This window comes from Rhinolophus ferrumequinum, chromosome 10 (genome assembly GCF_004115265.2).
Source record: "Rhinolophus ferrumequinum isolate MPI-CBG mRhiFer1 chromosome 10, mRhiFer1_v1.p, whole genome shotgun sequence".
Lineage (NCBI taxonomy): Eukaryota > Metazoa > Chordata > Mammalia > Chiroptera > Rhinolophidae > Rhinolophus > Rhinolophus ferrumequinum.
In genome coordinates, this window is record NC_046293.1 from 74757954 (window position 1) to 74771484 (window position 13531).

The window sequence follows — 13531 nt, forward strand, 5'->3', positions numbered from 1 at the left end:
AAATGACTGATACTTCTTCCTGGAATGAGATGTAACCTCCTTATACACAGTTCCATTTCTTCATTTAAGGTTCTTTACACACACTTTATCTATATAATTAAATGTGGAATATTAAAGGTAGTAATTTAAATTTTTATTGCATATCTGCAGCAAGGATTTCTAAATTAGAGAATTATTTTTGAGTGTAAAAACTGTCAATTGATACTGAGTCAAAATAGGGCAATTAGGCCTGAGCAATAGGAGGTACTTCTTTATTTTATTTGAGGACTTATGATCCATGAGGACGTTAATATTGATTTTTCGTGACCTGTAGATATGCTTTTAATTTAATGTTACCTTGATATTGTGGGTTCAATTAAAGAGCCAGTTCTCATTTTCAATTGGTCAAGTTCAGATCTCAGCTTTTCAATTTCTTCTGCTAATCTTTCCTAAAAATCAAAGAAGTGTTACTCAAATGGTATGCAAATGCCAATAATACCAACACTCAATTATGATAAATCAAGCTACCAAGTTTAGTGACTTTTTAAAAATGAGAAACTGATGGATATAATTTTATGAAAGATTATTAGACATGATAGCAAAATATGCCTGATTTTCCCCCTTGTAATGAAAATGTGAACAGTAAAATCAGTAAAAATTTATCTACATTCCCTGGTATTCACTAATCCTATATTTCTGCAAACATAGGAGAATACTAAGGTCATGACCTTTATGTATATACTCGTATCACTTCAACATACAGAGTAGAAATCACAGCCAGTTTGAGAAAATAAAGAAAAGGCCTTATTTATACAGTAAGTAAAGAAATTGTATTATTCTAAAAGAGTTGAAGGACACATAGGTGAAGTAGAAAGAAGATAGAATTAAAAGGAGAAGGAAAAAAATCATCACCTAATATGAGTTAAAATTATTAGTTTGATATTGGTACAATTATTTGTGTAGCTGATAATTTTCTCAGATTGGCATAATCAATTTTAGATTGTAAATTAATGAAGATACGGGTTGTTTTATAGCCAGCCCTAAAACGCTCATGTAAGCACTTAATTTTTTTTTTCTGATTAAAATTTTTATAACATTATAAATATTCTCTAGATTTTATATTGCTGTTTCTTTCCCTCTCCAAGTGGTCCATGCTAGCAATTTTATTTGACTCATACTTCTTTTCTCACCACACTTTTTTTTCAATGTGACCTTCTTTGTAATGTTTCTCTCATCTGCCCTTTTTATTCTTAATACCACCATCCTACTCTATGTCCTTTTCACCTCTTTCCTGAATTCTTTACCAGCTTCCCCAGAGGTGGTGCTCCCTTCAATCTTTTCCCTACGTATTCTTTTGCTAGATGTATCAATAAAAATATATATATATATATGATCAAATAAATCCTTTGCTTAAAAATATTCAACAGTTTTTTACTGTATTTATTAATCCATTTGTTATTTCCACAAATATGCATTAAGCACCCCTTGTGTGCTTGGCACTTAAGATATAGTAATGAAGTAACAAATTTCCTGCTATCATGTAATTTACAATCTAGTAGAAAAGGCAATAAACAAATAGGGTCTTAAGCATGCTGGTAAGGAGAAAATAGGAAAATCATGGAAGGACTCTCCAATAAAGTGATATTTGAGTAAGGACATGAAGAGAAGAAGCGAGTTAAAAAAATGGGACTATCTTAAAAAAAGGCATGGCAGATAGAAGGGACAGCAAGTGCACGTGCCTCTTAGTGGGTATGTTTGGTGAGGTAGAGAACAAAGGGCCAGTGAGGCTGGAATGGAGACATTAACGAGGAAGGCAGACAGGGGTTGGATTTAAAAAAGTGTGCTTTCAGGGTTTTGGAAGGGTAATGCTGTAAGGCCTTGTACCCCTTTAGAGCTTTTGGTTTTTACTCTGAGTGACACAGGAAATGGCTGGAGGATTTTTGAGCTGAGAAATGGCATGACCATTCAGACAGCTGTGAAACGGACTGCTGAATGGGATTGGGAGGACATAAAATTATTAGTGGTCTTCCAAAAAACACAGACAAGTGACTTATGGCTTAGACAGCAATGGTGCTAGGGCGACAATGGCTGGAATTTGGTTATATTTTGAAGATAAAACTAATAGAACTTGTCATTAGACTGAACGTGGGGTATGACATAGAGTGGTTAAGAAGGACTCCAAGTTTTTGAACCTGAGTAACTAAGAGAAAGCCGTTGTAATTTACTGAGAAGACTGCTGGTGGTAGTGCTCAGGTTAGGGGGTGCCAGTATTGGTGGGGTGGGGGAGTACTGCCTTGTTAAGTTTGAGATGCCTAAGTGTCCGAACAGAGATACTAAGTCGGCTCTTGAAAACATGAACTCCTTCAGAGGAGAGGACCCAGTAGGTGATCTAAATTTAGAAGTGCTCAATTTAAATACAGTATTTAAACCCATAAGATCACATATTCACCAGGGACTGAGTGTAGAGAAGAAATCTGAGGACCGGCCTCAGAACTTCACGATGATGTATAGAAACACTGAAAGAAGAGGCTGAGTGTACAGGGGGTTTTGCTGATAATGGACTGTAAGTTATAGACAATTGAGTGGAAAATTAAGGAGTTATAGGAAATGTGGTTAGATGAGGAAGTGGGTGTAACTGTATGAGATGATATTCAGAAATGAAGTATGACCTAGGATTTGCTTTTTTTGGCCATTGCCATGAACAAGGATGTGAATAATGGAATGATTAGGACTGCTGGTTGCTTAGGAAGATTGTTGATGCTACGAGGCTTGGGTAGGTGGTGGGGGAGTGTGTTCTGGGGATCTCGCCAGGAGAACACGGAATTTTGGATAACATAATCTTGCATAACAGGATCAAGTCCAAAACTCACAATCTGGTCAAAATCTAGTTCTTTACAAATATACCAGTCACAGCAAACTTGTGGTGATACAGCAAATCAACTGTTTTTGTTTTCTCTGTGCTATTGCATAGGCTCTGTCCTCTGCCCTACCCTTCTCTATTTAAGATCATATCTGCCTTCAAGAGCCTGATGAAATGTCATCTCCCCCATGAATTCTCTTCAAAGAGAATTCAGTGTTATCTTCTAAATGCCGCAAAACATTGCTCTAGTAGATCTATCTTTCGGGAGATTGTGTATACACTGACCGTGGGACAAAACAGTTATTTTAAAATTAACATCATAATATATAACATTGAGTCGGGGTGAATGTACAATTGTTCACTCTTCTTCATTCTTTTATTTCTCCCAGTACCTTCCATATGTTGCACTGTTGCCCTTCCTGCCTTCCTTCTTTCCCTCTTTCCTTCTTTCCTTCCTTCCTTCCATTTTTCTTTCCCTCCCTCTCCTCCCCTTTTTTTCTCTCCCTTCTCTCTTTCCATCCCTTCCATATTCAAGCACCTCAGTCATGCTACATGCACTGTATCTGAAAGGACTGCAACACTGTCCTACCTTTCCATAAAGTTTTAGTCAAGTCTCACCTCTCTGAAGCACTAATGTATGTATGGTAAACTCTCCTACCTGTAGTTCTTATTGCTTATTTCATTTGACACTTGGCATCGGCTATCCTGCAACTCATTGCTTTGTCAAAATTGTGTTCTTTCTCTTCAGTTATATTTTTCAGCTATTTTGGAACTAGGACTATGTTTAAAAATATATAACTTAGCACAATTCTTATGAATATTAGGTATTTAATACATTTCTGCTAAAATGTATCTAAAACTAGACACAAATTAGTACACATATTTTAATTCCATTTATATAAAGCAAAAACAAGTCAAAAACATTTTTTTTCTGTAAGAAGTCAAAATAGTGATTACCCTTTAGTATAAGAGTAGTGATTGCATGTTAACCAAAGGGGGTTTTTCACAGTGTTGATTTTTAGTGTGTTTTGCTTGTGAAAATTCATCAGGTTCTCCCTATGTATGAACACTTTTTTGTATATATATTTTAAAAGCTAAATTGTTTTAAAAAATAATATTCTAAAATTTTTTCTTATCAAATTTATTTTGCAACAAAACATTCACCAGTGCAAAATAGAAAAATGGGCAAACTGTAAGTTTCCATGATACCTTATCATGTAAAGATTCTTCCAGATTCTTTCTGAAAGTTTCAGATTCTTGAATTAAAACATTCTACAGAGAGGGGAAAAACAAAAAAACAAATAATTAAAAAACTAAACAGAAAATAATTAAGTATGTAGACTTATTTTTTTCATCACTCCAGAAACTTCTTTGATTTCTTCCTTGGAGCGTCTATTTCTTGGTTTCAACCAAGTTTCAACATAATCTGTAAACATGACACCTTAACATTTTGAGAAATATGTAATTTAAATGGGATACATTATTTTGTAACACTTGAATTGACAAATGGAATTAGTATCATCTTTCAAGCTATTTCAGCTTGCCTCTTCTCAGTCTTTTAAAAATTTGAAATAATTAGGTTACTCTTCAAATGAGAAACAATGATTTATAAGCTAAATCTCAATCAGAGGTGTTTTTGGTAAAGAATTCAGAAGGAGTGATTTCTATTACCTGAAGAAAGAAAAAAATGATCAGATCATATTCTTAAAAGTTCAATTTCTGGACTTCTATTTCAAATATGAAATTAACAATTTATATGATGGTTAAATTATTAAAGAAATAAAAAAAAAATTTAGTTATTTTAAAAAACTAATGTTACATGTCATGGCATGTGGAAATAAGCTGTATCGTAGATTTTTTTAAAAAAATCCTTGCCATAAAAATATCACTGTTGTAAAATCTTTTATAATTTTCTTATGGTAATACAAAGCATAACTTAAGATAATGCATTCTTTTCAAATTTAAACTAAGAGTGTAGTAATTGGCACAGTGGCCATGCATTTGGAGTTAAATGGAAAGAAGGCATGCCTTATGACTTCCTAACCGGTAAATTAATCAAAATACGCTAACGTTTCATTGAAACCATTTTCCTATTTTGGTTTATTGTACAGAACAGAGGAAAATGTCTAGCTTATGTAGTGATTGGCATTTTAATCTAAATTTCCAACGTGATTTGTACACCTGGGTTTTGCCCCTCCCTTAGTTTATAGTCTGGGATTTGTAACCAGCTCACATAACTCTTGCTGGTCTAGTAGCTCCCGACTGTCAGTGAGACATAGACAATTGTGAACGAAATTGCAGCCTGTACAGGAACGCTTTTTCTGAAACAATGCATCTGAAAATATTGCATTCCTAAATTCTGGAGTGGGATCGACACTATTCGTGATATAAACTCTCACATTTTGCCTTTTAGACTAGTAGTAGATTCAGTTACTTGAAGCATTTGCATAGTTTCAAACAAGCCTCCTGCATACCCCAAAATATTTATTTTTGTCTTATCATTCTTTTTTTTACACACCAAAGGATAAATGAAATATTTTCATCACAAATGCACAGTTTGTTTTAATACATTGTTTTATATGATTATGCTATTATGCACAAGTTATATATAATGAAGTATATTTTATTCATTTAAAAATTGATCTTATACATTTTTACAGAAACAATTCACTTCTAAGAATATAACAGGCTGTTGGGGTTTTGTTTGTTTGTTTGTTTGTTTTAATTAAGCAAAGTAAATGGATCTGACCAATACAATGATTTGAGGTAGATAACAAACATGATTGTAAGAGCTTTGCTAAATGTTCATGAGACTCTTCTTCTGTCACTTTACCTTCTCTTCCAGAGCTGCCATTCTTTCCTTTAAGTGGAGTTGTAAGCGTTCATTGGATTCCGTAAGAAGTCTGTCCACAGTATCTGATAACCTTTTGTTGTGCTCCTCATTCATTTTCTCTCTTTGCCTTGCCTTACATTCGAGAAAAAAATAATACATTTGACATAAAAATCATTTAAAAAAGTATTTGGGTTTGTTTTTATATTTTTTTCTAGTTTTAAAATTGAATTTATTTTATGTCTGATTATATTGCTAGAAACTTTTTTTCTTTCAAATGCACATAGCATATCCATAACATTTTAAATGCATAATCAGGAGAGACATGTGTTTTTTCCCTTAGCCTCTTCAACACTTGTTATTAACTTGTCTTACGGATAATAGCCATTCTAACAGGTGTGAGGTGCTATCTCATTGTGGTTTTGATTTGCATTTCCCTGACTTTGGGTGGTGAACACACAATGCAATATATAGCTGATATACAGAGGGTGCCAGAAAAATGTATACACATTTTAAGAAAGGAAAAAACTGTATTAAAATTGTAATACTCAGCATATATAGATAACAAAAGATGAATACGTTGCTCAAGCAGTAGTTCGCCATAATCAGAAGTGTCTGGATGCTGATGGTAACCACTTTGAACACCTCTTATAATTGCAGAAGTCAGACGTGACTTGTAGTCATCTTTTGTTATCGGTATATATTGAGCACTACAATTTTAACACAGTTTTTTCCATTCTTAAAATGTGTATACATATTTTTGGTACCCTCTTTATTATAGAATCATACACTTGAAACCTATAAAATTTTACTAAGCAATGTCACCCCGTTAAATCTAATAACTTTTTTAAAAAAGACATTCATTTTTTATATATAGACTATAAAACTGTAAACTGATAATTGAAGGGAGCAGTTCTTAATATACATACCCTTTGAAGTTCTTGATTTTTCTCTTCAAGTTGACCTTCTAGATGTCGCATACGTTCTTCAATGTTTCCATGTCTCTCTTCAGCCTGTTAAGAAATATGAAGAATGCACCTGACATGTAAGATTTGATTACCACATTTCCTCTAGATAAATTGAAATAAAATGTAAAGCAAGCTACTACCAACCGCAAATGTAGTTTTCAAAAAATAAACTTTCTTTAAACAGGCAGCTGAACAGCATTGCTTGAAATGTGTCAGCTACAAAGGCCTGTTACATCCAAGCATCAGCAAAATATTGGAGTTATTTATGAGCAATGAAATCAGCCAAATGTAACATGCAGACTGTGCATGGTTTGAACACAAACCTGCCATTGTCCAATCTTAAGCTCCTGAAGCACTGAATTGCACAGATGGTTGATTATCAATAAATAAAAGTAACAGAATTTTTATAAATGAAAAGAAAAACTTAGATGGATTCTATTTAGCAATAGAAAGTAAAGTCCAGTAGGACTACCTTCCTACGTATGGAGATCATTTCTTGTAGTTTAGCTTCCATAACATATTGATAATCATCTGATGAGGTAGAAGAGGTTGGATCAGACTAACAAGTCAAGGAAAAGGAGAGGGACAAAATTGAAAAATCAGAACTAAAGACACTGACACTGAACAGAACATAGCACAGAATGCTTAAAAGAAAAGTGTGACAGCAAATTTAATACTTTAACAGACAGAATTTTATGTGGAAAAAACTACACCAGTATCTGGTGAACGTGATGCAGTTAATGGTTATAATTGAAAAACAATGATAGGCTCAAATAAAAAGGTACCACCCTAAGGTATGGAAGGTTAGTGATGGCTGGCGATGAAAGACTACTACAGAATGAATTAAAGCAACTCGGAAAGAGTCATGTAATAATTGGAATTATGAGAAAGCAAACACTAGAATATGTCTTTGACAGACTGTTAAAAGTTTTGTATTTTGGTTTGCTTGTTTATCGTAGTACTGAAAAATAATGGAAACAGTGTACCTCAGTGTTGAGGACTATGCTATGGCAATGACTCAGGTGAAATAAATTTGGAATTAAATTTAGTATAACCACAACTCTGTAGAAATCAGAGAAAACACTAAGGCACAGAGTTAATTATTATTAGTATTCTCCAATTCGAGCAAGATTGAGTTTCCTCAGCAACAGCAGCAAATTTACAACACAACTTCTTTCTGAATACATTATGGCTGTAGGTCTTGAACTTTAGAATTTATTCTCAGGTACAGTCTTAATTTGAAAATTTTAAATGAACGCGATAAAAGTCCTCAAATGATTGAGGTGATAATAATGCTTGTGAGGGCAAGAAAACGTACTTGTCAACCCTCCTGAATGACACTAGTGACCACTCCAAAATTGTTTCTGCTTTGATTTGTTGCTATGGAAACAAAATACTGCCCTAAACAGAACAGGCAGCATATTGCCTTTTTGAGCTAAAGTTTCCCCAGTGCCAAGGTTAGTTACATGTTTTGGAGGTGGCTGTCAGGTTACCACAGACACAGAGTGTTCAGCACATGTGACATTGCGGATGGCTGAATTGTATTAGCATGTTATGCACAGATTACATGTAAAGTTATATCAACATTTCAATCATAATTACAAGTTAAGTAATTATAACATCAAAAGTATCCTAAGTCAGGACTACAAAATTTAGCTCCAGAGCATATTCCATTACATTTTATAAGTTTATTCTAAAACAGTGAAACTTTATGTAAATATAGAGCTATATATAAATACGTCATGCCATACCTGAAAAGAAATAGTACCCTGTTCATGTATTGGTCCATATGTATTTGTACTATTTTATGCAACAAATTCCAACTGAATCTATGAAATAACATTTAACATTTAACTGGTATGCTTATGCAAGTTATAGCTCAACATTTACATTTTATAAGATTTTCCTTCTGATATTTCATAAATGGGGGAAATAATGAAGACATAAAATAGCTAATTTTTCTCCTCAAATTTCCAAGCAGAAGCATCACAGAAAGCTGCCATAGTACTCAAATACCATAAAATGGTTTTGTGATAGCATTTAAAACTTAGAATTCAATTAAGAATACAATAAGCAAGTCAAAATGTTGAAATTATATAATCTAAATTCATAAGGTTATCTATAATCTCTCAGAAGTATAATTTAAAGGCAGTTAGTTGTATGAAAACTTATCAGGTGACTGATTCAAGGTAGTCAAGACATAAATAATTCAATTTCTAAAACCGCTTCTTCAAAAATACAAGTAAAATCCAAGAAGTCTTTCAAGGTCCTTAAAAAACTTCTACCTGTTTCCATCTTAACTGGTGAAAAGACACCAAACATCATGAAAATCCACTTCAGAGAATGAACAAGAATTCTGTCATGTTTAAATTACTATGTCATTGCTGATAACTTTTACTGGTACTAAAAATGAATGAAATACCTTATGGAATTCAAGATGAGTTATGTCCTTGCTGAGGGAATATGCATTTTAATTAAACAAGTAAACATCATAAATCATAAGATTGGGAGCCTGATATCTTTATTATTTAATTGTATATATACTTGCAAAAGTTAATTTAGTTTTATCCATAGCCATACTTCTGACTTTCTAAAAGCCTGAAATGAGCTTTACACACCTATCTAATAACACACACACACACACACACACGCACGCACACCCTACACGAGGAGAAAGAGATAGTATTATTAACCAAAGAACAGATTCAGAAATCATTTTTAAACAAACACTGGGATCATGTTTCAATTACTGTTGATTTATGTTCATCTTAGCCTTGTGAGGACTTAAGTTTAAGCAATTGGTGTAAATACAAGGGTCATACAAGAACAAGCTGCTATTTTTTATACTCCTTGATGTGATAATAGAGTTTACCTTGTGTTTATTCTTTAATGTGACACAGGAAAATTTCAAATGAGCTGAAGTTTTACAAGAAATTACACAGATAAAAAATGGTTTTGCGAAAAGCATGAATATATTTGGAAATGGAGAAGAAATTGATAGGAGGTCCAAAGAGAAAAAATAAATAGGCAGCTGATAATAAAAGAAAGAAAATGTCTGAGAGATTGTTAAGAACACCATTCAAAATATAGAAGGAGAGAGCCCAGGTTTAAGTTAAGCAGAAATCGTTTTACTTTATTGATTAGTCAAAAATAGAAGGAGTCCGGGAGGCCGGATGGCTCAGTTGATTAGAGCACCAGCTCTTAACAACAAGGTTGCAGGTTCAATTTCCACATGGGATGGTGGGCTGCACCCCCTGCAAGGAAAGACTGAAAAGGGCGACTGGACTGGAGCTGAGCTGCGCCCTCCACAACTAGACTGAAGGACAGCGACTTGATTTGGAGCTGATGGGTCCTGGAAAAAATATTCCTCAAAAAAAAAGTGCTGTTTCTGGGATTATCCATTTAAAAAAATATATTAAGGAGTAGAAAATGACTATGGTGACCAATAATAGTGGAATACTTAAAATGAAGTGAAATTCAACAAATAAATAAAGAAGATTCTAGAGATGGTTCCTAAAGGTCTTGAGTACAGAAAACAAGAAAAAATATATTATTGTAGCAATAAAACTTGGGAGAAAAAATGAACGAGTGATCTTCAAACGTTATAAAATGTTACAAGCAGAGGGATAAAAATCTCAGCACTGGAGGAACATGTATCATGAATTAAATAAAACAATAATATAAAAACTGTATGTCTGGAATAATGTTGTTGACATAGAGCCAGCCAGAAGGGAAAGTAGTAGAAAGGAGAAGCAGAGTAAATTCCAGTATTTTTAACATTTTTTTTAAGAAGAATAAAACTCTACTGAAAAATGAAGAAATCAAAAGGGTCCATGTAAAGTGTAGTTTTAGCAATATATTATTAGGTAGGAGTAAATTGAAGAAATTATTTTGAGTGCAAAAGTGTGAATACATGTATCAAAATAAGAGCACAAGTGGCTCAAGTGAACAGCAAAAAAGATGAGACCTATTTCAAGTTTTTAAAAATATTCTAAATTAAAGTTTCTTATGAATATTTAAAGTATTATATTTTATTATTTTTCAATTACAGTTGACATTCAATATTAGCTTCAGGTGTTCAGCATAGTGGTTAGACATTTATATAACTTATGAAGTGATCACCTCACTAAGTCTAGTCCCCATCTGACACCACACGCAGTTATTACAATATTATTGACTATATTCCCTATGCTGTACTTCACATCCCTGTGATTATTTTGTAACTACCAATTTGTACTTCTTAATCCCTTCCCCTTTTTCACCCAGTATATTTTAAATTATGTTTTATTGTTAGTCCATCAGAGGTTAATTTGGGGCAATTATTTGCTGAATTTTAAATTGGGTTTCTTTGGGAGGGATTCCATACTTTTTTGTTTTTTACTCAGGATGACCCTGATGATTATTTTACACTAAAATTTTCTAAAACTTAAATTTATTCTTTAGCCACTCACCTAACTTCCCCTAAAATAATTCAGTTCAATAAGATAATTCTTTATAAAAATGACTTATGTTTCTCAAATGAAAAGTCTTTGCATGCATATATTAATTCATATTACAGTAATTTAAAAGGTGTTTGAAAGAAACAAATAAAATACTACTACTATAGTTGCACATTTTTATATAATTTAGAGAATCTTTCTCAAATGAAATGATAAATTCGTCTTTACCTTAGAAATGACATGTTTCCATAATTGACAAAATGGCATGATCTGTGACTACAGAATGATTCAGATTGTAACATTACCCTAATTTGATTAAAGTTTAATTCGGTTAGTTACTCCAATACTCTATAGACGACTCCCTATTCCAATACTTTTTAACCTTGCTCTACGTTGTCCAACGTTTGCCTTTTCACTACCTGATTAACTACCCTATTTTAACAAACAGGCATCTATCTACTCTTCCTCTCCATTTACTTTTTCAGGAAAGCAAATATGTGGGCCTATTCTTACATTGCCGCATCAATTGTTTTGAATAATCCCCAATGTCAGTGTTTGTACTTTGTAGTTCACATATTTATTTTACCCACTTATTGCACTGGTGTTGAAAAGAGCACACAGTAATGATTGTGTGAACATCTAAAATGTGTGTATATTTTTAATTGATATTAAAAGTCAGACACATTTTTAGTAACAAAATCTAGACTTCTAATGACACGCATATACACTTTGAAGCAATGCCATTTGCATTTGACTGAAAGGTGAGAATAGTTTTTTTAACAATATAATGGATGCAAAATTCTAAAATATGCAGAGAATTTCAGAATCCAATGGATAAAACACTATAACATGGCCGATAATTTTTAACATTCTTCACATTACTATTGAATTTAATTGGTTCAGAAGAAATTGCAACTATTAAAGCCCCTTTCTGACCACTTAATGGCTTTAAACTTTAGACTGCTACAAATGTAACTTCTAAAATATTTTTCATACTTTTGTCAGAAAGGAATCAATTTCTTATGATATTGGTTGTATTTCTAATACCAAACAATTTATGTTAAGCATGTTAAATTATGTCACATGTACATACATATTAAATATCATCATTATGTGTTAATATTTGGTAATTATTCCTATGTGGAAATATTACCATGGAAATTAACTACAAGGACAGGAAATTTTGTTTTTGTTAATGTTTAAATAGGCAAAGAGATCATCACATTCATATATTAATCATTCACATCAGCATAAGATATGTATAATATGTAAAATTCATCTAGAAAGAAACCAATATAATAAAGGTTAAATAAATTTAATTTTCTTAAAGCCTAAAGAAAATCTTTATAGATTCCATTTTGACTACTAGTCATTTGTATATCTAGATTGAACAATTGTTTTATTGCAGTACCTTTGTCAGGGCTGCAATTCTCTGAGCCAGTTCAGCCTCTACTTCAGGTAAGGTCTCAGCTTTTCTCATAGTCTGTTGCAACTTTTGCTCAGCCAGCTCTAGCCGCTCTTGTAACTGTCTGTTCTTCTCTTCCATCTGAAATTGGGATGGAAAAAGAGACCCTTAAAGAGTCATAGTTAGGATAACAAACACCAGTCATTAAGAATTTTGGGTGTCAGCCGTTATTCTAGACTTAAAATCAGCTACTACTACCACATCTACTATGCAAAAAGATCACATCCTCGTGTTTTTATATATTACTTATATATATTCCTTAATAAACTTCAGCACATTAAAAAATAGAAAAGCTCTTACCAATGGCAGCAAAAAGAAAAGAAGTTACTAGTGAGTATAAACTTGGACAAATGACATGCAACTCAGTACTAAGACCTCAGATGTACCATGATAGCAAAATACTGAAGAGCACATATTAGCTGAAGAGGGAGAGGTAATGTAGCATAATGGTTAAGACTCTAGGCTCTAGAGGTGAGGTTGGCAAACTTTTTCTATGAAGGGCTTGATAGTAAATATTTTAGGCTTTGTGTATAATGTAGTTTCTGTTCTAACAATTTGATTCTCTTGTAGCATAAAAGCAGTCATAGACAATGATTAAATAAATGGGTATGGTATTGATTTGTTAAAACTTTATTTACAAAACAAAGCCATAGTTTTGGCACATGGGCCATAGTTTGCCCACTCCTGTTGTAGAGCAGAATAAACTTAGGCTTCCTTTATAGACTCTGGCAATTACCAGATATGTGACCTTGGGAAAGTGTCCCTAGTATAATAAATGTGCTTACTTCACGGGTGGTGGTTAGATTTAAGGGAGATAATACATCTAAACTGTTTAGCACAGTTTCTGGTTAATTTCTAGATCCAAAGTAAATATTAGTCATTATTTTTATTATTATTAAGACAAATTTCTAAATTACATAAAATCACATGTTTAGTTCGCTCCATCCTAAATGTTAGAGAATGATTGATTACCAATACTGTATTTTATTT

At 32.9% G+C, this 13531-nt stretch overlaps 1 protein-coding gene across 29 annotated transcripts in view; it reads right to left on the bottom strand.

Annotated features, from left to right (window-relative positions):
• PPFIA2 (PTPRF interacting protein alpha 2) overlaps nt 1-13531 on the bottom strand; it is a 458316-nt gene that overhangs the window by 106697 nt on the left and 338088 nt on the right. For 18 of the 29 annotated variants that reach the window (XM_033117052.1, XM_033117051.1, XM_033117060.1 and 15 more), the window contains 6 exons: nt 12488-12622; nt 7110-7196; nt 6599-6682; nt 5673-5804; nt 4049-4111; nt 337-428 (listed from right to left, as the gene is read on the bottom strand). In XM_033117052.1, the coding sequence (XP_032972943.1) occupies nt 337-428; nt 4049-4111; nt 5673-5804; nt 6599-6682; nt 7110-7196; nt 12488-12622 (593 nt within the window). The remainder of the gene's footprint in view (nt 1-336; nt 429-4048; nt 4112-5672; nt 5805-6598; nt 6683-7109; nt 7197-12487; nt 12623-13531) is intronic. The other 11 variants (XM_033117061.1, XM_033117077.1, XM_033117068.1 and 8 more) reach the window with 1 other exon arrangement.